The sequence below is a fragment of the Trachypithecus francoisi genome, unplaced genomic scaffold, assembly GCF_009764315.1.
Source record: "Trachypithecus francoisi isolate TF-2019V2 unplaced genomic scaffold, Tfra_2.0 Lachesis_group5, whole genome shotgun sequence".
NCBI lineage: Eukaryota > Metazoa > Chordata > Mammalia > Primates > Cercopithecidae > Trachypithecus > Trachypithecus francoisi.
Window position 1 is genome coordinate 114,143,046 of NW_022681470.1, and position 23,193 is coordinate 114,166,238.

General features: G+C 37.7%; 1 protein-coding gene across 5 annotated transcripts in view; it reads left to right on the forward strand.

Moving 5' to 3' along the window:
* VAV3 (vav guanine nucleotide exchange factor 3) overlaps window positions 1-23,193 on the forward strand; it is a 436,513-nt gene that overhangs the window by 194,449 nt on the left and 218,871 nt on the right. For all 5 annotated transcript variants that reach the window (XM_033198397.1, XM_033198396.1, XM_033198399.1 and 2 more), the window contains exons 3-10: window positions 2,909-2,967; window positions 5,077-5,142; window positions 9,571-9,679; window positions 12,311-12,403; window positions 14,835-14,903; window positions 16,795-16,898; window positions 18,166-18,265; window positions 22,434-22,529. In XM_033198397.1, coding sequence (XP_033054288.1) covers window positions 2,909-2,967; window positions 5,077-5,142; window positions 9,571-9,679; window positions 12,311-12,403; window positions 14,835-14,903; window positions 16,795-16,898; window positions 18,166-18,265; window positions 22,434-22,529 — 696 coding nt within the window. The remainder of the gene's footprint in view (window positions 1-2,908; window positions 2,968-5,076; window positions 5,143-9,570; window positions 9,680-12,310; window positions 12,404-14,834; window positions 14,904-16,794; window positions 16,899-18,165; window positions 18,266-22,433; window positions 22,530-23,193) is intronic.

Genomic DNA, 23,193 nt, shown 5'->3' on the forward strand with positions numbered 1-23,193 from the left:
TCCATTTAGGGCTAAACTAATAGACTATCATCTGGCTCCCTCTAGTGGACACTCGTGAAAAAATCAAGCTATAATTTTCTGAGCGAGGCGGTGTGTAGGGGAGGGGTTGTTATTGTTCTGGTTGTTGGTGGGGGAAAAGGAATCGAAAATGCATTCTAATTTTGTAGATACATTGTAGTTATTATAGAAAATATCCCTAAGGAGTAAAATGCATTGCTGTATAAAATACGTAATAGAATAGTAATAATAAAAGACATAGCTGTAGTACTGCTATTGCTATTTTTCTTGTTATTAAGTAGTGATATATGCTGGGACCACAGTGTAAACTAGAATCAGAGGCACATTTCACCCCATAGCTTTCTAACAGTGATATATTAGGTTAAGATGCATGCTAAAGTAAAGCAATGTAGTTAATTCAAGGGTCTGGATACTATACTGATTATTCCAGAACCTCCCCAAAGTTAGACTTTTTGCCTAATAGTGAATAATTTTGGTATTTTAGCAAGCAATTATTTTTATTTTGAATTAACGAATTTTGATAAATGTGTTAGTATTCATTCTTGATCTTCTGAATTTACGAACTCCACTGACAATGCTTTGTCTTTATTATGGGGAATTAATGGATATCAAGTTTTATCTGATTGGTTGTATATGTTTTGACATTAGAAGTTCAGCATAGTTAACCAGGAAGAAACTGCATGAAGGGTTTCAATTGTATTTCCCTTTTCTTTTTTTAGTGTCACAGCAGGGAGCTAGAGTTAGAATATAGAATTTTGGGGTCAGTAAATTAGCTCATCTAGTCACCATGTCCTTTGCTTCTTTCTAACCCTTTGGAACCATCCTAAAGAGTTTTGCTCCCTTGTCTTTTGTTTATGTAACAAATTTTCTTAATTTTTTAAAAAAATTAACAAAAATTGTATGTTTCGATCTTGTGTAACATGTTGGTTTGAAATATGTATATGTTGTGGAATGGTTAACTGGAGCTAATTAACATATGCATTACATCATATATTTTTTATTGTAATAAGAACACTTAAAATGTATCCTTTTTGCAGTTTTCAAGAATGCAATATATTATCATCCATATGTAATTCAATTAAGTGTTATCTTTGTATAATAACTTTATTTTACATGATAATAAAAATTCGCATTTACTGAGTTAAACATATGATGGGCATGATCTCATTTAATTCTTTCAGTGACTCCATGAAGCAGTTAGCTATTGTCTGCGTTTTACAGAGGCTAGTAAAGGTGAGCATAGCTGAAAACTCGTAAGTCAGGGTTCCAGGTATTCTTACTCCAAAGCCAGGAGTTTCTAACTGCAATCGTATGTATATGGTACCACTTCCTGAAGTGGGTGAGCTATAAGTGTATGTGTGGCTAGTACTCTCATGAACCTTCTACAGAGTGTTGGAGACTTCATTTTTATGTTCCTGTCTCTGAAGTAAGGAATTAGATTACCTTAATTTGGAAACAGATTTTTGCCTTTTCTCATTTTTTACTATCATTCTGAATAAGCCTTATGGTAGAACCTCTTTAAGTTTTGTTTGTTAAAATTTTGAGAGTTAGGATGCATTATACCTATTATCGTAAAAATAGACTTTATGGCCAGGCACGGTGGCTCACACCTGTAATCCCAGCACTTTGGGAGGCCAAGGCAGGTGGATCACTTGAGTCCAGGAGTCCGAGATCAGCCTGGCCAACATAGCAAAACCCCATCTCTACTAAAAATGCGAATATTAGCCAGGCATGGTCCCATGTGTGCCTGTAATCCCAGCTACTAGAGAGGCTGAGGCATGACAATCGCTTGAACCTGGGAGGCAGAGGTTGTAGTGAGCCAAGATGGCACCACTGTACTCCAGCCTGGACAACAGAGTGAGACTCTGTCTCAAAAAAGAAATAAACAAGAACAAACTTGATGAGAAAAATACATTTTAGGTAAATGGCTTTCTCACTGAGTCTTCGAAAGAGACAATCTTAGGACAAAAGATTGAAGGAAGGGTAAAGTTGCTAGCAGGGCACATTTAACATTTAGGTTTAGGTACTGAAGATCTTTATAAGGAATCTTGGAAGCAGAATTAAGGTTAATTTAGAAAACTTTTTCTGAAAACACTCAGAATTAAATTAAGGCAATTTCCTTAAAGTTGGTGATTAAACAGAATAGCTACTATTTAAATAGTTTACGTGCTAGCTTATTGAATCCTCACGATAATGTGATTGTTAATAATCTACCCGTTATTGTAGGCATTACCTAGATGATGAAACAAAAGCTCAGAGAAGTTAAGTATTTTGCCCAAAGGTACCTGGCCAATAAATGGTAAACTGAGGATTTAGACTCAGGTGGTCTGGCCCAAGAGCCCACCCACACTCTCACCTGCTTTGCTGTATAGCAGGACTGTACAATAGAACTTTCTGTGATGATGGAAATTTTTGATCACTGTGTAGTTCATTACAGTGGCCACATGTGTGTGGCTACTGAACGCTTAAAATGTGGCTAGTGCAACTGCAGAACTGGGATTTTTGTTTTTAAAATTTAAATTAATTTAAATAGCCTCATGTGTTTAGTGGCTACTCTACTGGAGAATACAGCTTTCCAGAATCTTTCAGATTCTGTAAAAGTAGAGAGAGAAGTTGCTTGGGGTCACCCAGGCGAACTTGGTGTTATACTCATAAAGAATCTGCAACTCAAATGGGTTAGTAATCTGCTTAAAGTAGTAAAGAAAGGAACAAAACTATAATCCAGGTATTTATACTTCCCAATCACAGCCCTTCTCATTCTGGACGTCTTTGACATCTGCAAATTTATGTTTCTGCTGCTATGGTTAATATTAGATTGAAAAAGTTTTGGAAAAAGAAATCTTATCTTTTCTGAACTACATGTCTAATTAGTATTTTCCTCTTTTCTCAGGTTATAGAAACATTATCACGACTTTCTCGAACACCTATAGCGTTGGCCACAGGAATCAGGTAAGCTCTGTTTTCGTTGTTCATGTGTCACACTGAGTTCAGTGTGATGATTCATTATTAAATGGTTACTATTTGTAAAGCACCTTGCACACAGGTACTATGTCTCATTCATGAAGAGTGCCTGGTATGTAAGTATCCTGTACACATTTGAAATTAATTGAATAACACATTGACTAAACATTGTTCTAAATTCGCAGGTGACTGTCACTGGTGTGGTTCTATTTTTTTTTTTTTTTTAACTTTCCTCCAACATTTCTGTACATATGATTCATTAAAGTAAACACAAATGCTTAAGTAAATAAATATTTTAAAAGATGTTGTAATATGTTTTTTCCTATAGAGTAGAACATAATAACTCATAGCTTTTAGGAGTTTAAAAAATAATCAGACAAGTATTAAACATGTACAAGAATGTGTATTGGAAGTTCAGTAGTAAATTAAAAACCTGGACGTAAATTGGTTCAATATAGTATGGCATCTCCTTGCAATGGAGTATTATGTAGTTGATAAGCATAAAAATATAGATGTGTATGTTGTGTTGAGCCTTTTCTGTTTCAGATACTACATACTTAAGTTAGATCAGTCAGTGAAGATGTATTATATAAGTAACATGAGGAAATAAGAAAAAATAGTCTCTACACAGCCAGGTTTTATGGAAATGGAATGGATTTGTTTTTTACCTTCTTTATTCAGTGCTCCATATTTCTGTCTCCAGCCATCACAGTCATTTTTCTGTGTCCAGCTCACATTCACATTCTAAGGGAGAGGATCCAAGAAGGACTTAGCAGGATTCTCTGCACTGGCTACAAAGCACAGTGAGCTCAGGAAAGATGCCCTCCTGGTACCAGACTTTTCTCAGAAATGGGCCATGAATTTGGCAGCTTTCTATGTATGTGGTCTGTCAGCTGGATAAGTGTTCAACTCCTTCTAATTTGCTCTTCAATACGTTTATACCTTCCATGTAAATATATATTTTATGTTATATGTAAACATTTTTAAAAAGCATCACGTTTTTATGTATTCTCAATTCTGAAAAAATGTAAGTCAGAAGATTTTTCTCCTTTTTAATTTTTCTCTATATTTTCTACAATGAACTTGCATAATAAAATGTGCCTTAATTTGTAAAAAATGATTTTGAGACTACATTTCTCACACGCTGATTTATTTGAAAAACCTAGTCTCCTCAAATGTCTTCAGTATTAAATTAATCCATAAGTCAATGTGAAACTCTGCTTTTTAATATAACTAGTAATTATTTAAAGCTTATTTATTATTTTGATGGATCCTCTTGTTTTAATGAAACATGTGATATGCTGGCTGCCTGAAAAGAGTAGAATTTTTGGCACAGTATACTTTCTGTGATTTTCTTAGACATAAATTAGGGCAGTATACTGGTGTTATGAATAGAGGACATAGTACCATGATGCAAACGAGGAAGCCACACAATGGAAATAGGAGATACATTAAAGTGCGATTTTCTTGAATAGAGAACAAAGAAAACACTCTGTTCTCCCCAAGGTCTGGTTGACTCATTTGTCTAAGAAATGAAAATAAAAAATACAGCTTAAATGCCCTAAAGTATGAGCAGAAATGTCAGGGTCAATGACCGTATATGTAAAGGGCACGATGTTTTTGTTTTCCACTAGTTTTCATCTACACTAGTGAATGGAACCATGGAAGGATGATTGTTAGCAAATTATTTGTTATCAGATCCCATAGCTGAAAAGAGAGGGTGCTGAAGGCAAGGGTACATGCACAGCTGTTTATTGTCTGACTTGGGGTGCTTCAGTGGGTGAGATGACCCTGCAGGTATGTGGCAAGTGGGAGATCAAATAAGCACGTTATTATGACCCCCTGCATGTGTGACTGTGGTGATCCGCTGTAATTGCTTCAGATGATTTCGGGTGGCAGGTGTTACAGCCTCCCTCGGGGAACCCCAGACACAGACACAGCCACTGAGCACTTTAGGGAAGGCTCTAGACATTGGTAGACATAGTGACTGATCTGACCATTTTGGCATCAGACAACTTACATATTTAGTGAGAAATAAATGCCCAGCCTGATTGTTGCTCATTGACTCATGTTTTTTCTTTTTCCCCCGCTTCCTAGGCCCTTCCCAACAGAAGAAAGCATTAACGATGAAGACGTCTACAAAGGCCTTCCTGATTTAATAGAGTATGTTGAACATTTTGAGCAAAATTTAGCCACTGCCAATTTATGCGTCCATTGTGGGTTTTAACTGTGGATGTTGAAGTAAGCTATCAGAAGGAGGAAAAGTGGCTTAATTCCTGATTAACCTTAAACTGCCGATGGAAAGCTTTACAAGAAAATGTACTTCAACTGGTTTTAGTTCCTGTTTTATGTCCCCATGAAGAATAAAGAAACTTATTCTAATGAAGTAAAATTTCAAAGTTTCTCAAAGTTAAAACAGAAGTAGTAGATAAAATTGGAGTTGGACAGTTAGGGAACAGTTTAAAAGAAACAGAATCTGCTGCTGGAGTTATGGAACACATAGTGCATGCCTTATAAGTTCAAAGAAGAAGGGAGAGATAAGTGTGGGCTGGAATTATTCGGGATGTTTAAGTAGATGGTGTTTATTATGAACAGAGAATCCTTTTGGGCTTTATTATTTAATAGTCAAGAGAAGCAAAAGGTCCTTGCAGCCAATTATCTTCTGCTGATTGAGTGACTTGTACAGATTACAAATAAATATAAGCATGAGCCTTACTCCTCAAGGAACTGATGACATAGATCAGGCATGTTTGCAAGGAATCATAATAAGAAATAGATTATGCCCCAAGACACATTCAAATGCTATGGAACTTCATCCGTTCATTCATTGATCCTTCCTCATACACCCAACACACTGGGCTTGTTTTAGCTTTGTGACCTTTACACCTGCTATTCTTTCTGCCTGCTTGACTGACCCCTCAGCATTCAAGTCTTTGCTCAGATTTCTTTCTACAGAGAGGCCTTCTCTGACTACCCTGTCTAAAATTGCCACCACCCCCTCACATTGCTGTGTTTTTACAGCATTTGCCAATGTCTGAGACAGTCTTGGTTTGCTTCATTTATTGTGTCTCCTCATTAGAAGGTAAACTTTTGTAAGGTGTGGGACTTTGCTTTGTTCATGGCTGTATTCCTTGAACTTCACAGTGTCTGGCATATAGTAGGTACTCAATAAGTATTTGTTTTCTAAATTAACAAGTCAAAACTTTATCCAGCATCTACTGTTTGCCAGGGATTACCTGGCAATAATAATAAGAGCTTACTGAGTTTCCATTTGTGTGCTAATCAGGTTATATGCACTATCTTATGTAATACCGCAATATTACTAGGTTGTTATTATATCTTCACAGTTTGAAAGTAAGAAAACTGATTTTTGAAAAGTCTAGTTACTTGCTGAAGGTAATATTGCTAGTAAATTATAATCTTTGGATTTGAACTCAGACACCTCTTATTCTAGAACAGAGTTTGTTAGTCACAGTCCCAACTTCCAGGTACACCCTGACTTGCCCCTCTCAGAGCTTTTAGTAGAAGAGCAGAGGGGGTGAGCGTGCCTACTGCAGTCACACAGATGGATGGCCAGCAGCTCCTTCCAGGGTAGGTGGTCTTCAGAGTGACCTTTCAGTCTTATATTTTAAATATCTATTAAGAATAGTTTCTTATCTCTTAAAATCTCTAAGAACTCACTAATAGTAAGCAAGATAGTGCCAGTTGTTTTACTGAATTGGTTGTAGCCTTCATAAAGTGACTAAGATTATTGGTAATGTACTCAGATTGTTTAAAGTAAGGAAGATGTTTAATTTCTAGTGCTGTGTTGCTAGATAGATAGATAGATAGATAGATAGTTTTTTTTTTTTTTTTTTTGGTAACAGAGTCTTGCTCTGGCACCCAGGCTAGAGTGTGGTGGCATGATCTCAGCTCACTGCAACTTCCACCTCCTGGGTTCAAGTGATTCTCCCGCCTCAGCCTCCCAAGTAGCCAGGATTACAGGTGCCTGCCACTGCACCCAGCTAATTTTTAATTTTTAGTCGAGATGGAGTTTCACCGTGTTAGCCAGGATGGTCTCGAACTCCTGACCTGGTGATCCACCCACCTCGGTGTCCTAGTGTGCTGGGACTACAGGCATGAACCACCACGCCCAGCCAATATTCTTTTTTAACCCATACCAATGGTGACTTACACCTATAAATTTTTATAGCTTCCCTGTTTTGTTCTTTTCACTGATGTTATTTAGACAGAGTTGATGTCAGGATAAATCCATTGAGGATGCGTTCCTAGCTAAATTTGGAGAAAACTGAATTGGCTTCCTGAGATGCCAATTGGTTTCCTGAATTGGCTGCTCTGATATGCCAGCCCTTGCTCTGTGAGAGGCAGTCTGCTTTACATTTCTACCTGGTGGCCGAAGGTCCAAATGTATTTGCAGGATTAAAAAAAATTATTTATTTAATATCCCAAGACTGTTCTCCAACTTCTGGGCTCAAGCAATCTACCCACCTTGGCCTCCCAAAGTTCTGGGATAAAGAGCAAATGTATTATCCCTAGAAATGCTTGGTTTTGAGTTTGCCCTGACAGCTTGATTTTTATTCTCAACTTTGTTACAATTTCTATGGGTAAATATACTTAACTCTAACTTTTGGGACCGAAATCACCCAAAGGGAAGCCCTTGGAATAAATACTGGTCTGGTCCCTGCTGTGGAGGCAATCCTTGTTTCTTAAGTTGGAGAGAAAGCCACACGGTGGAGTGGAGAGAGCAGGTAATGACCACACTGTACAGTGTCCTTTTAGTATCAGGGTGCCAGACATGGCCGTATGTAGGTGGCCCTAAGATGGGAAAGCTAATGTCAATTGTTGTTGATTTATTGACCCTTTGAAAAATATCACAGCTTTTCTCTTTCCTGGCTCAGAAATCAGAAATTGTTGACTAAGCTGTTAGCAAGAAAAGCAGCTTTAGTATAGGATTGAATAACAAAAGCCAAACAGTTCTAGACCAGTGTTGTGTGTGTGTTTGCAGTTGTGCACTTGCATGCATGCATGCACTGAGACATGCATGTCATTCTTACAGGTCTTAAAATAGAGAAAAGTCGGCCAAGTGTGGTGGCTCACGCCTGTAATCCTAACATTTTGAGAGATTGAGGTGGGCAGATCACCTGAGGTCAGGAGTTCAAGACCCTGGCCAACATGGTGAAACCCTGTCTCTACTAAAAATACAAAAATTAGCTGGGCATGATGGCGCATGCCTGTAATTCCAGCTACCCAGGAGGCTGAGGCAGAAGAATCGCTGGGACCCAGGAGGCAGAGGCTGCAGTGAGCTGAGACTGTGCCACTGTACTCCAGCCTGGGCAACAGAGTGAGACTCTATCCGCCCCCCCAACAACAACAACAACAACAACAAAAATAGAGAAAAGTCTGTGTGAATTTATGATTCATTCCTTTACTGTCATGGGAAGTAGTCAAATGTAGGGCTTCAGCAAGATTGACTTTTTTTGCAGGGCTGGTGAGATTAGGGATCAGAAGCAGGAGTGCTGGGATTAGGAGTGCCAGATAAATGAATTTCAGCCTATTTTTCTTCAGAACAGGATCCCCTCCAACGCAGAAGCTGTTTTTTCATCATTTTATATCTCAGCTCCCTCATGAATTCACCAGACCTTCCTATCCTTTGATATGGTACAGAGAATGTGCAAACCGATTTACCTGCCCTAGTGTTCTCTGGCCAGATTGCCTGCCTAAACCCCTCAGTGTGGAAATTATGTTACTGCCAGTATGGCTCACCATCTCCCTAGTGTCCCAAAGTAGAAAGTTCGTTCCTCTTTGTTCCTTCTCTCTCCCCTTATTCTCAGTGTTCACCAAGTCTGGTTGCTCCAGTATCCTATGTCTGTCTGTTACCTTAGTTATGGCTCTGAATATAAAACAAATAAAGGAAGGGTCTGGCTGATGGGGGACTGGTGGGTTTCCTCTGAATGGGCTTGAAAGAGCATGGTTTGAAAACCACTGGATTAGATGCTGATTATAACACTACAGTGACATGCTTTTATAAGACCACTTATGACGTATTAGATACAATTTAACTCTCCTATCCTCTCCCTATTATACCCTTTAATACAGTTGATGAAACTGAGGTCTTGAAATATGAAAAGTGGGAGGCAGTATGATAGAGTGGGTAAAACACTCAGAGTTAAGAGAGACTTGGTTTTAAATATTAGATCTGCTGGTGACTACCTGGGTTATTTTTAAAGTCAAATAGCCTTTTGGTCTTTCAACTTCCTCATCTCTTTAATGGATTAAATAATAATGCTTACCTGATAATTAATGTTGGATGAATTATGTAAGATAATATATGTAGAGTAATTATTTTTGTGCTTATACATGGTAACTACCCAGTAAATGATAGCTGCCACTGCCCTTATTGTTAGATTCTCGAGTTGCTTATCATTATACTTGTTAAGAGGGACAGAGTTGTAATGTAAACCTTTTGAACTCTTCCCACTTACTCCATTTTATTTCCTTTCTGGATTTTCTACTAAAATCCAGTAGGCTATTTGTAGCTCTTGCATTTACTGCATATTAGAAAATGACCTTATATCATATCCTTTGTTGTAGTGAAACCCTTGTGGAAGATGAAGAAGATCTCTATGACTGTGTTTATGGGGAAGATGAAGGTGGAGAAGTCTATGAGGACTTAATGAAGGCAGAGGAAGCACATCAACCCGTAGGACTTTTACTTGTTTTTAATGTTACTCTGAATATTTTCTTAGGAAAGACTAATTAACATAATCATTTATGTAACCTCTGCTGGGATTTTTTTTAACCTTTGCTTGCTTATAACTATATAATTATGACTTGTTACTGCATTTGGAGACATATGCATGGCCTTTCAGAGTTCAAAACAACCATAGGGAATCTGTGGTCTAATCTTTTCATTTTGCTAGTAAGGAAACAAAGTCTGAGAGAGAAATGAAGTGCCACCCAGCTAAATAATGGCAGGGTGGTAGTAGAATAGAATTTTAGGGAATCATGAAATTATGCTCTTATAAAAGTAAATTTCTTACAACACAGGTAAATTTTCCCTTTAAATTTGATATAAGATAAAATATATATTAAAGAGTATTTCTTCACATTTGGTAAGTGTGAATACGAGGTACCATTTTTCTTTTGTTTCATGATAAGTCTCCTGGCTTTCCTACTTATTTATAAATTTAGTTTCAGATATGGTCATAGCCAATATGAGCCCTCAAAACCTTATCTGCCATTAATATATCCAGAACATTCAGAAAGGATTACTTTGGATTATTTTCTCATTTACAATTTGAAATAACAAAAAAAAGTCAGTTGCTTAGGTTCTTAATAAATTTTTCTTGTATAGTAAAGACTTTTCTTTACCAGCTGCTTGGTGATTTTTGTTTCTGCAGTGCTTTGATGAATGTGCTTAGCTCTGTCTATGTTCCTACTTTTTTTTTTTTTTTTTTTGAGACAGAGTCTGGCTCTGTTGCCCAGGCTGGAGTGCAGTGGCCGGATCTCAGCTCACTGCAAGCTCCGCCTCCCGGGTTTAGGCCATTCTCCTGCCTCAGCCTCCCGAGTAGCTGGGACTACAGGCGCCTGCCACCTCGCCCTGCTAGTTTTTTGTATTTTTTAGTAGAGACGGGGTTTCACCGTGTTAGCCAGGATGGTCTCGATCTCCTGACCTCGTGACCCGCCCGTCTCGGCCTCCCAAAGTGCTGGGATTACAGGCTTGAGCCACCGTGCCCGGCTATGTTCCTACTTTTAATAAAAGGCTGGTGGGGCCGGGCGCGGTGGCTCAAGCCTGTAATCCCAGCACTTTGGGAGGCCGAGACGGGCGGATCACGAGGTCAGGAGATCGAGACCATCCTGGCTAACACGGTGAAACCCCGTCTCTACTAAAAAAATACAAAAATCTGGCCGGGTGAGGTGGCGGGCGCCTGTAGTCCCAGCTACTCGGGAGGCTGAGGCAGGAGAATGGCGTAAACCCAGGAGGCGGGGCTTGCAGTGAGCTGAGATCCGGCCACTGCACTCCAGCCTGGGCGGCAGAGCGAGACTCCGTCTCAAAAAAAAAAAAAGGCTGGTGGGTTGTCCAGTAGCTTCTGTGGAATGGAAACAAGTTACCTGCTTGTGTTTGGGAAATAAAATGAAAGTGTGGTTTAACCATCTCATAGGCTGACAGCTTATCTGTGGCAGCATTTTCAGAACATTTTTAGGTGACTGAATATCATGTGTGCCTCCTATAATTGTTAACTGCATTGAGTGCCAGCGCATTCTTCACTGTCTCCCCCAAGGGCAGTCCTCAGTTGATGGGGTGAACAGTGATAATAATTTAGATGGACAGGACTCTTCTTGCACACTTGGAAAAGTGCTAAGCGCTTTACACTGTTTATCTCATTTACCATTCCTTGGGGTTGGCGCTGTGATTCTCTCTGTTTCCCAGATAAGAAAATGGAGTCAGAGTAATTTAGTGATTCGTTGACAGTTAGAAAAGCTAACAACAGGCCGGGCATGGTGGCTCACACCTGTAATCCCACCACTCTGGGAGGGCGAGGTGGGCGGATCACGAGGTCAGAAGATCAAGACCATCCTGGCTAACGTGGTGAAACCTCGTATCTACTAAAAAATACAAAAAATTAGCCAGATGTGGTGGTGGACACCTGTAGTCCCAGCCACTCAGGAGGCTGAGGCAGGAGAATGGAGTGAACCCGGGAGGTGGAGCTTGCAGTGAGCAGAGATCGTGCCATTGTACTCCAACCTGGGCAACAGAGCAAGACTTCGCCTCAAAAAAAGAAAAGAAAAGAAAAGCTAACAACAAAACTGATATTGAACCCAATTCCATCAGACTCCAGAATCTTTGATTTTAGTGTTGTGCTCTACGACTTGCGATGTTAAATACTTAGTTAAAAAGTCAAGCGGTAAGATGTTAATGTTGGAAAAAATATTTGAAGGTCTTTACTTACTTTACCAAATACCTATTTTATTGTTTTTGCAGTTATTTCTATAGCATTTGTTAAGTGTGCTGTACATTAAGGAAACAATCATACACCATTTATGGTGTTTCCAACTTTATGAACATTTTAATAAAAGATGTTTTAACTTAAAGAGAGTGTCTACATTCAGAAGCTTATTTTTTAATCATCTAAATCTTTTTCATTTACATTGTTCAACATTTTTATAAAAACAGCAAAGCTACCTCACAAATGCAGTTAGATGTCTTTCAATTATGTGTTTTATTAGAAAGGAAAGTTTAAGAAAGTCAGCAATGCTTTTGATCTCTACTTCTCGATAGGTTAATATATGATTTTATTAAATTATTTTATTTTGATAATTCTAACTGCAGAAATGTCCAGAAAATGATATACGAAGTTGTTGTCTAGCAGAAATTAAGCAGACAGAAGAAAAATATACAGAAACTTTGGAGTCAATAGAAAAAGTAAGTCATCAGGTATTATTTTTGATGCCCAAAGACTGCCTGATATAGCTAATGTGTGGACTCACTGTTTCTTCTGAATGTGTGTATGTGTATTATATTTTTAGGAGAACTTTGTATTTAAAGATCTCAAAGCAGATTTATTCATTTTACAACTATTTATGGATGTCTTAGTACCTGAATGGCACTGTTTCAGGGACTAAGGATATAGTAATAAATACAAAAATATTCTGATTCTCATGACACTTTTTTCCATGGGAGGGTTTAGAATGTAAGCAAATAAATATGCCAGATGGTCATAAGTTTTCTGAAGAAAAATACGGCAGGAGTATAAGATAGAGAGTGATGTGGGGGAGGGCTGGTGACATTTTATAAAGAGTGGGTGCAGAAGCCCTCTGTGACAAGATTAAGCAGGCAGCTAAGTGAACTGAGAGTGTAAGCCGTATACATATGCCAATGAAGATAATTCCTGCGAGAGAGGCCCTCTGATTGGAAAGTGTTCAGCACGTGCTTCAAGGACAACAGCAGTCCAGTATGACTGGAGCAGAACAAGGCAAGGGGACTGAGCATGAGGTGGGAGAGCCAGTGGGCCACCAGGCCATGCAGGGACATTGGAAAGTGTAGTAAGCAGGAGTCACATGATGTGATTTAAGTCTTTAACCTCTCATTCTGGCTCTTGTGAGGCAAGAGTGGTAAGTAGGAGAAGAATTAGAAGAAAATTGTGTTAATCAAGATGAGAAAAATGGTGGTATGGGTGGTCAGATTCTGAGTAAATTTTAAACACAGAGCCAGGCCGGGTGCGGTGGCTCAAGCCTGTAATCCCAGCACTTTTGGGAGGCCGAGACGGGTGGATCACGAGGTCAGGAGATCGAGACCATCCTGGCTAACACGGTGAAACCCCGTCTCTACTAAAAATTACAAAAAACTAGCCGGGCGAGGTGGCAGGCACCTGTAGTCCCAGCTACTCTGGAGGCTGAGGCAGGAAAATGGCGTGAACCTGGGAGGCGGAGCTTGCAGTGAGCTGAGATCCGGCCACTGCACTCCAGCCCGGGTGACAGAGCGAGACTCCGTCTCAAAAAAAAAAAAAAAAAAAAATAGAGCCAACTGGATTGGATGATGAATTAAGTAAAGGATGTGAAAAAAAGAGAGGAGTCAAGGATGACATAGTTTTTGGCATGAGCAACTGCATGAATGGTGAAGATTACAGAGATGGGGAAGAACAGGCTTGGGAATCAGGAGTCTGTTGCAACATATGAAATTTGTGATACCTATTAGACTTTGAATGGAATTTATTGAGAAAGGTGTTAGGTATATGAATCTGGCATTAAGGGGAAAGATTGAATTGATGTATAGATTGGGCCATTATCATGACACAATGGCATTAAGGCCCTGGGACTAAGTGAGATCACCCTAGTGAATGCATCAGGGAAGAGGTTTAAGGCCACCTCTCCAGATTCTCACATTTAGAGGTTAGGGAAAGAAGTGAAGGTATGCAAGCATTGTTTAGAAGAGTAGAAGAGTAAATTGACTAGGGAACTGTAGTAGCGCTATGTAGCATTACAGGCCTAGTTGAGTTTTGTGGTCATATTTAAAATTAGACAATCAGTAATGTCCATGCTTAACTTCTTAGATACAGTCACAAAATATGTGGCAAGCTAGACTTGATCAGGGTGTTTGTTTTTCTAGAAAAGCACAATGGAAGAAGAGAGAGTAAGAGGATTTGCAGGGAATTGATTCATGGAGTATAAACTGGGTTAGGAGGGAAATGAGGACATGATGGAGGTGAGATGGTTAGTGGACTGGCTGACCCAGTTCCTTGAAATTAGTGCTATGGAGCATATGAAGTTGTTGGTAATGACAAGGCCTGTGAGTATGGCCATAAGATTTAGGATTTGAGCTAGAGTGGAGCACAAGATTATTTGTGGTCAAGGAACTGAGAGACCAGTACTGGAAGGATCCTCTGCACAGATACTGAGAATGCCGAGAATGAAAGAGATATGGTAGGCCAGAAACTAAAATTCTCAAGGAATAATTCATAAATTGCGTACATAGATTATTGATCTCAGTGATCCAGAATCTCCACAAAACATTAGGGAGATATTACTGTGTAAGTCTTCATATACATCTCCAGAATGTTGCCATTGTTTGCCATCTCAGACAATGGTGTTCTTTTCTTCCTTCCTTTTGGAAGCATTTGTTATCTAAACCATTTTATTTTATACTTTAAATGTATTAATATTAGCTTGTATTCATGTCTTTATATATCTACTCAAGTATGAAGTCTTTAAGTTAGAGAAAATAGTTTCTACAATTTTGGTGATTATAATGCTGATCAACAATTGACTTTCAAAAAATATTTGTTGTTGTTGAAAAACTATTACATAGATTAGGACAAGTTATACTTAATTACTGTTTTCTTCTTCTTTCCTGCTAGTATTTCATGGCACCACTAAAAAGATTTCTGACAGCAGCAGAATTTGATTCAGTATTCATCAACATTCCTGTAAGTAAAAATATGCTAGCTAAAACTGTGGTGTACTTCAATAAAATCCTCATTTCCTTACAGGGTTCCAGATCCCTTTTTTTTTAACACTCTTTTGTAGTCTTTAAGAATATTGGCCTTATTTATTTATTTATTTATTTGTTTTTCCAGTTTTTATATCCTTATTTTCTTGAAATAACTGATGTATCATATCTTCAACTAAAAGTCAGTCAACATGTATGAAGAACACAAATGGAAAAATAACTTCCATGTGTTACTCTTAACTGTTTGTCATGAGGAAGTAGTCTGAAGTAATCCAGGGGTCCCCTTCCATCCCCACACTTCCCTGTGGAGCTCTGTTGCTCTTCCAGCCCCTCAGACCTTGTCTTGTAGATGATGTCCTCACCATATCAGTTTCCCCCACTTTCCTCCATTCCTCCACATCTTTGGCCTCTACTATTTGGTGCTTTCTACTTCCAGTTGTATCAAACGTAACTCCCATGTCTGAAATAGACTACTTCCTTATGATTTACCAGACTATTTTAACTATAAAATTTGAGGAGTTTTTTTTGTTTACATTTATGTAAGCATTTCAAGTTTCAGGGCACCTTACCAGAATCTTACAATCTTAAAAGGATATTTGCCCAGAAATCTAGAAGCAAGCTAAATGCCATGCCAAGTGAGGTAATGCTAGGCAAGATTCGAGTTCTCAGACCTCTAGGACTTGCTTTGGTTTATACACCCCCACCCCCATGCACGCGCGTCCACATACAGTGATACATGTATTTAAGCTTTTATGCACAGACCTGCTTGTATTACCTGAACAATTCTTTATATTTTGATTCTATTGTGTTCTGTGTTACTCAGTAGCAGTTGGTAAGCAATGGCATTTCATCATTTCCCTGATTTTGGCTGAATGAAGACATTCTTGTTGATTTATAACATGTACAATATCCGATGAAGGTTTAGCACTAAATAAACTGCACATTTGGAGAAGATAAGGATCTTGAACCACTTCAGTATGGTCTTTATAACTTAGAGCCCACATCTTCATGTTTACTTTCTACCCCACTAAGGAAAGAGCATGCTGTGGAGTCAATGTGTGCTCCAAGGTACACAGGATGAGATAATGGGAGAATTGGCACCTAGTTCAAGTTGCCTCATATCCTGGCTATGACATACATTTACTGCCTGACTGAAAATTAGTTGCTTATCGGGAAAAATGTGAGAGTCTGACATTTTGAGTTACTCCAGTAAACTGTCGAATACAATTTATTTGCTCCTTATTTATGCCATTAGTTGTCTGGTTTCAAGTCATTTAGTCTGATTATTGTTAGCTTAGCACCAGGACACCACTAATTGACCAAAGTACAAATCTACATTTCTGTGTCACAAGGACATGAGTCATTATTTTTTACTGTCAATAAAACATTAGGCACTTGGACATTTTTATTTAAAAATTTACAGTGATTATAAAACAAAAATAAGCTATACATATTTTTACACAAGGAATAACTTATCCTTTAATAACTAGTGAGATAATGTCTTTTTTCACAGGACACTGACATTTCAAGTGAAATATGAAATTGCTGTTTCCCATCTGTATGGCCTTTCTCTCTTCTCCTCCCTCTCCTCTGCCTTCCTCTTATCTTCCTTCTTTTTTCTCCCTTCCATCCCCTGCTCTCCCTCCTCCTCTTCTACCCTGTCCTCTCCGTCTGCTTCCTCCCCTTCCTCCCCCTTTCTCTCCCCACTCTCCTTTTCCCTCTCTCTTTATTGGTGGAAGCAGTTTTATACATTGAAAGCATTCAGCATATCCTGAGCGGCAAATCTAGCGACAAAAGGGATTCTGGGTTTGGGCTGTATTTTTTGGTTGTGTTTCCTACTTTCCTTTCACATTGTTTTCTTTTTTTAGGAACTTGTAAAACTTCATCGGAACCTAATGCAAGAGATTCATGATTCCATTGTAAATAAAAATGACCATAACTTGTACCAAGTTTTTATTAACTACAAGGAAAGGTAACTTTTGAAGTTTAAGTTTTGTGGGTCTTAGTTTGTAATTATAGTGAGGATTAGTATTAAAATAGCTAACAAATAGCTATTACTACTGTTTATTACACTACTACCTGAACAGTAATTAGAACATGGGAGAGTTACTTTGAGTAGTAGTTTGAGTTCTATATATGTAATTTAAAAAGAAAAAAGAAGAAAGGGGGGAAGAAAGGACCTAGTATGGTGCTTATTTTTTTGCATTGTAAATCAAAAGACTAAGGTTGTTTTATAGGCTTTATCATTACTGAGCAATGTAATCTTCAGTAAGTCATTTTAACTCTCTGAGCCTCTATGTCCCCATCTGTAAACACTGGAGATAGATTAGCTGGTACCTAATGCTTCTTCCACTTTTCTCCCAACTCTAGTATTTTATGACACTCTATTTCAGAATATTAGAGTCACAGAGTCAGTTTCCCTTTCTAAGTTAAAAAAAAAATCTGACAACCTATATGAATTGGAGTATCAAGAAATTTTGCTTAAAATATAATTATTTCTCTTTTCAAATCAAGCAACGTATTTCCTAGTACTAAGAAGTGGCTAATGAATTGCTTTGCATCAAGTCTTTGATAAATATTCACATCTTATTAGTAGTGTTTTTTTTTTCCAGTGGAGAGTTAAGAGAAACAATAAACCAACTGACCTCTTTGCAAAACGTTTGTATTACTACAGAGATACCTTCCCTGAAGTGGGTCAGATTCCATGTGATATGATTTATCTTCTGTCCAGCACAGTTCCGGTCTCTCATTTTCCTCTCTTCAGATGATTTATGCTCCTTAATTGAAAAGTAGCAAGGAGTAGGAGGTTTAATAATGAAGGAGTTGTATGTAGTGATTGGCATAAAATTGTAATAGAAAATAAAACTTTCTGACTGTTTAGAGATGAAGTTTATTTCTATTAAGAGCTTTAACAGAAATTTTAAATTTTGTTTTTGGAATTCATTTATGTCTACTCAAATAATATTAACAGTCATCAAGCCAGTTTGTAAATTCTACCTGCTATAAAAATGTACATAGAATTAATCTCATTCAAAGTTGGAACTAAAAATTAGTCATTACTATAAAAATGAATGATCCTCATTCTAGGACTGTGTATGTGATATGTATTAAAAATAATTTCTACTGCTATTTTGGTTATCCCTAACTATGGTTTTAAAGAGATGAAGATTCTGCTTGTTTCCCCCTCCAGTTCCTTCTTGTTTTTTGTCTTACAGATTTCTTCTCTTTTTCCCTTTCAGATTGGTTATTTACGGGCAGTACTGCAGTGGAGTAGAGTCGGCCATCTCTAGTTTAGACTACATTTCTAAGACAAAAGAAGATGTCAAACTGAAATTAGAGGTGCCTATTTATTTTTTGTTTATGACATAAAGCAAAATAAACCTAAAAGCAATGTATTTCTCTTTATGATCAGTACAGCAGTACATTTCCCATTTTTTGAAATACATTTTCATGTCAATTTTATAAAATATTTAAATAGCTCTATAAAATAGTAATATGGTAGTAATAGTAACAGTCGTAAAAATCTAACATTTATGGCCCTATGTTTTACATGCATTATCTCATTAGGTCCTTCTGACTGTGAGATAGGTACAATTAATTTTCTCATCTTATGAGAAAGCAGAAGTTCAGAGAGATTGTAACTTGCATAGATGGTAAGAAGTACAGGACGAGTGAGACAGGTTAGATAACGTATATGTAGATTTAAAATGTTTACTAGTTAGCTGGGCGGGGTAGCTCATGCCTGTAGTCCTAGCTACCTGAGAAGTTGAGGCAGGAGGATCACTTGAGCCCAAGAGTTTGAAGCTGCAGTGAGCTATGATTGCACCATTGCACTCCAGCCTGGGTGGCAAAGCAAGACCCTGTATGAAAAACAACAAAATAAAAAAGGTGTGACATTTAGACACCTTTAGAGTCATTTAGAGTCAGATGTATTAAAAATATGACATTTAGAGTCAGATGTATTAAAACGGCATGCATATTGCCCACAAGAAGGAAGAGAAGATAAACACAAATATGATAGGATTAAATAACATGTGATGAGCACTGTACAATAGGGCTCTGTGAGACCGAATCTACCCACTTCAGTGTGGAAGACTGTAGAGGATTCATCTGAAGAGGCAGCATTTGAGTTAAGTCACCAAAGAATGGGATGAGCTTTGACAGGTGAGATTCTATGGAGAGCATTCCTGAACAATTGGTATGTCTTGACCAGAATAGTTGGGGAAGTTTGAGAAATGGCACATAGGCCAGTATAATCAAGCGTGCATGATCACAATAGAATATAAGTCTAGAAACCTATGTTAAGTCATGTTTTTTTTTGTTTTGTTTTGTTTTTTTTTTTTTTTTTTCTGAAGAGGAGTTCGAGGAGTTCATGCTTTCAAAGAACTTTTGAACAATGTTTGTTATATCAGTTACTGTATTATCCATGTATTTGAATATAGTTGTTGTATTATCCATGTATTTGAATTTCACTAAATTTCAGGCAGAGATATATAGCCAGCTCTTAAACAACAGTGTGTGGCTTATTTGCCTCTTTAATATCCCTTTTCCTATTCTTTGTTCAGTGTAGCACTGAGATCAGGGGAGAATGGGCAGGTGATTTTCAAATCAGAAGCCCTTCATTGTTTTGCCTCTCTGGTGTGATTTCATAGCCCACAACTCCCACAAAGGGAAACTATTGCTTAGACAGTTCGGCTACCAAATAACTGTACTAGGTACATGATCTTTTTGCTTTGTGTCTTAATATTCCTTCGTTATGTTGACTTGAAGACTGGAGGTAGTTTGAGTCACCACTAAATATCATCCTTGTAACACTGTTAGTGCAAAGACTTCCTGCTCCTCTTTGGAGAATCGAGCCTACTAAGTGTAGAGCTGTGAACCACTGTGACTAAAAATATGATGATAAAATTAAATTTTACAACTCATACACATACTTCCTAATAGGCCAACATTAAAGCAGTTTTTCTTAAAATAAAGATATAAAACTGTGCTTCCAGATAGGAGTCAGCAAGTTGTCAATCACATCTCCATTATATTCTCAGTCTTGTTTGAATGTTGTTCTTCCTTCTTTCAGAGTTATTGTCAAAGTTTTACCCAATGACCATACTCTGGGACTCTAAATATGTAGTTTTTGCAGTCAGTGCTCATCTTAGGGAAAGAGAGGACGTCAGGCTGAGTCTGAAAGGCACAGGGTGAGTTGCCCCTGCTGTCCTTTCCTCAGCTTAAAAGCTCCCCCTTCTAACCATAGTCCTGATTTGGAAGTATTAAGTCGGATACTTAATGTAACACTTCAACAAATGCTCAGTTGGAGCTGCCCGCCACAAGCCCCAGCATGATAGAAGGAAAACTGCCTTATTCTTGGTGTCTCTCTGTCTTCTTTGTGTCTTCTATTTTGTGGTTATTTTTGTTCTTGTTGATTTTTTTGTCTTTTTCTTCTCTACTTTGGAACCAAGGTAACATGGGGTGAAAGGCGATGAATCTCTTTATCTTGCCCTATAAACCTGGCTTATCCTACCCCATTTTATTTTCCTTTACAATTGAATTGAGGATAAGCAAGTGACTGGATGTTTTAGAAGGATTCTTTCTACCCATTATTTACTTTCAACACGAATAAGCATTTTACACTTCAGTCTCTATCTCCTAGGTGTAGCTAATGCCAGCAATGTTGGTTTCTTTACTTCCTGAGCCTGTAACTTAGAATGTAAAGGAACTCATTTTTTTCTTCAACATTTTGACACTAATTTCCATAGTACAATGAATTCTAAATGTATAATATTTCTGTTCCTAACACTGTGTTGGGATGGCATAACATAAGAAATATAAGCTACAACCTTAATTCCAAGGGCCTTAAAATGCAGTTGAGGACATAAGATCCACTCATTACAGTAATATTAACAATTTAACTTCCTGTTTGAGACCCATGATCCAGAGCTCTCTGTAATCTGTAGAAGTAAGAAACCGGTTGAAATAGTTATCCTTCTAATGAACTGCAGTAATTGATGACACAGCTAACATGTCAGGATGTGTCCCCAGTTCATTTTGCCTGATTAGTCACTGATCATTAGAGTTAATGGTGTTTGTTTTGGAGCTCCTGATAATATATCATTGTGGGCAAAGAAGAAGCAAACGTATGAGCAAAAGTGTGTTTTTTTAAAGCACAGCTCCATCTATGAACGGGAAAGATCCTTGGGCTGGGATGTACAATTGTGTGAGGATTTTGGACTTACGAGGTTGCTCACTAATAATAATATTTGTATGACCCTTTGTTTTTTTTTTGAAGAACACCAGTTATGTGAGAAATGGTAAAATCAGGAAAGTGACTTGTCTAAAGTCACACAGCCAACAGTTGCCAAATCTTGGCTTTAAGTGAATTCTTTGACACGTCAAAGTAATTTTTTCAAAGTAATAGTTATTATCAAAAGAGCAAACCAGTCAATACTATTTTTAAAATAAACCTTTAGGAAAGAAGAGGGTGAAATTAAAATAAATACAATCTGAGGCTTCTAAATCTTGGAGTTTCGTAGTAGGTTTATACTTGAGCAAAGTTTTAAAGTCAAATATTCCATTTCATTCAGTTCAGTAAATACTTATTAAGCAAATACTATATTCTTAGGGCATACAACACAAATTATGTTGGGGTAGATATTACATAGGATAATAATTAAAAGACCCACAAGACAGAGCGTACACACAATTTTGATTGTAATTGTTATGAAAGGCCTAGGATTATAGTTCTTAAACAGGAAGATGCGTTTTGCTGGAGGCTGGACAAAGCACATCATAGTTGATGGAACTGAATACACCAAGGCATGAGGGTGGAAGACTAATGACAGTTTTGATGAGTAGGGTTGTGTTCTTGATGCCTGTTCTATAGGTCCACTGTGGGCAATTGGTGGGAGGTATAGTGATAAAGATAAACTGAAGAAGACACTGGGAGGCCATGATTTTGCACTAGAGAAAATAATTTTCTTTTTTCTTTTCTTTTTTTTTTTTTTGCAACGGAGTCTCACTCTGTTGCCCAGGCTGGAGTGCAGTAGTGCCATCTTGGCTCACTGCAAGCTCTCCCTCCTGGGTTCACGCCTTTCTCCTGCCTCAGCCTCCTGAGTAGCTGGGAGTACAGGCACTCGTCACCATGATCGGCTAATTTTGTTTTTGTATTTTCAGTAGAGATGAGGTTTCACCATATTAGCCAGGATGGTCTCGATCTCCTGACCTCGTGATCTGCCCGGCTCGGCCTCCTAAAGTGCTGTGATTACAGGCATGAGCCACTGTGCCTGGCTGAGAAAATAATTTTCATACACAAAATAGTTCTATTTGATTCATATTTGGAGTTAAAATACTACAAGATTTTTTTTTTAATTGAAAATACTTTCTGTTATTTACAGAGAAGGATTGTTAAGGAAAGAAACACACTCATTTACTGTATAATAACTGTTCTGCTTATGGCCTTTGCATCTTTTAATGTTTATGACTCTCTAACAAAATGTTTTTAAAAACATTTCATTAGGAATGTTCCAAAAGAGCAAATAATGGGAAATTTACTCTTCGAGACTTGCTTGTGGTTCCTATGCAACGTGTTTTAAAGTACCACCTTCTCCTCCAGGTATGTAACTTAAAACAGTTTGTTTATTGTCCATTTATTCACTCAACAAGATATTAACGAAGCATCAACTACATTGCAGATATTCCATGTGTTGGGCCCAATTCCCTTAACATTTTGAATTATTATTATAGTTAAGTGGGAAATAACAGAACAGCTGGACATTTTTTCTTCCTTTTAGCAAAGATGATTCAGTAGCTGCCATAAATCATATTTTGTGTCCTTAAAACAGGACTGGCTAGAAACTAATTAAAAACAAGTCAAAACAAATAAAAATATTTTTTCAACCAAGTCTTCTATAGCTATCAGTATTCATTTATGAGCATCTCAATATTGCAGTGCACTTGAATTTTGGCAGATTAATCATATTAGACCTTTTGCCTTATAACAGCTAAAGAGAATTGTGTCACATTCCATATTGCTTTCTACTGTACTAAATTATAATAAGACTACATTTATTTTGAAGTGATTCTTGTTATAACCCACAAAGCTATGGTTTCCACGGTTAGTCTTCTAATGAGGGTGGAGAGTCTTATAAATTTAATTTGATAGCTATACCAGGAGACTCATTAGTTCTGCTCCAAAGAAATGTCTTACTGTATTAGTCTGTCAACTCTGCTGATGCTTGTGAAATGTCATTTTAAAAAGATCTACTACCTGTATGTGA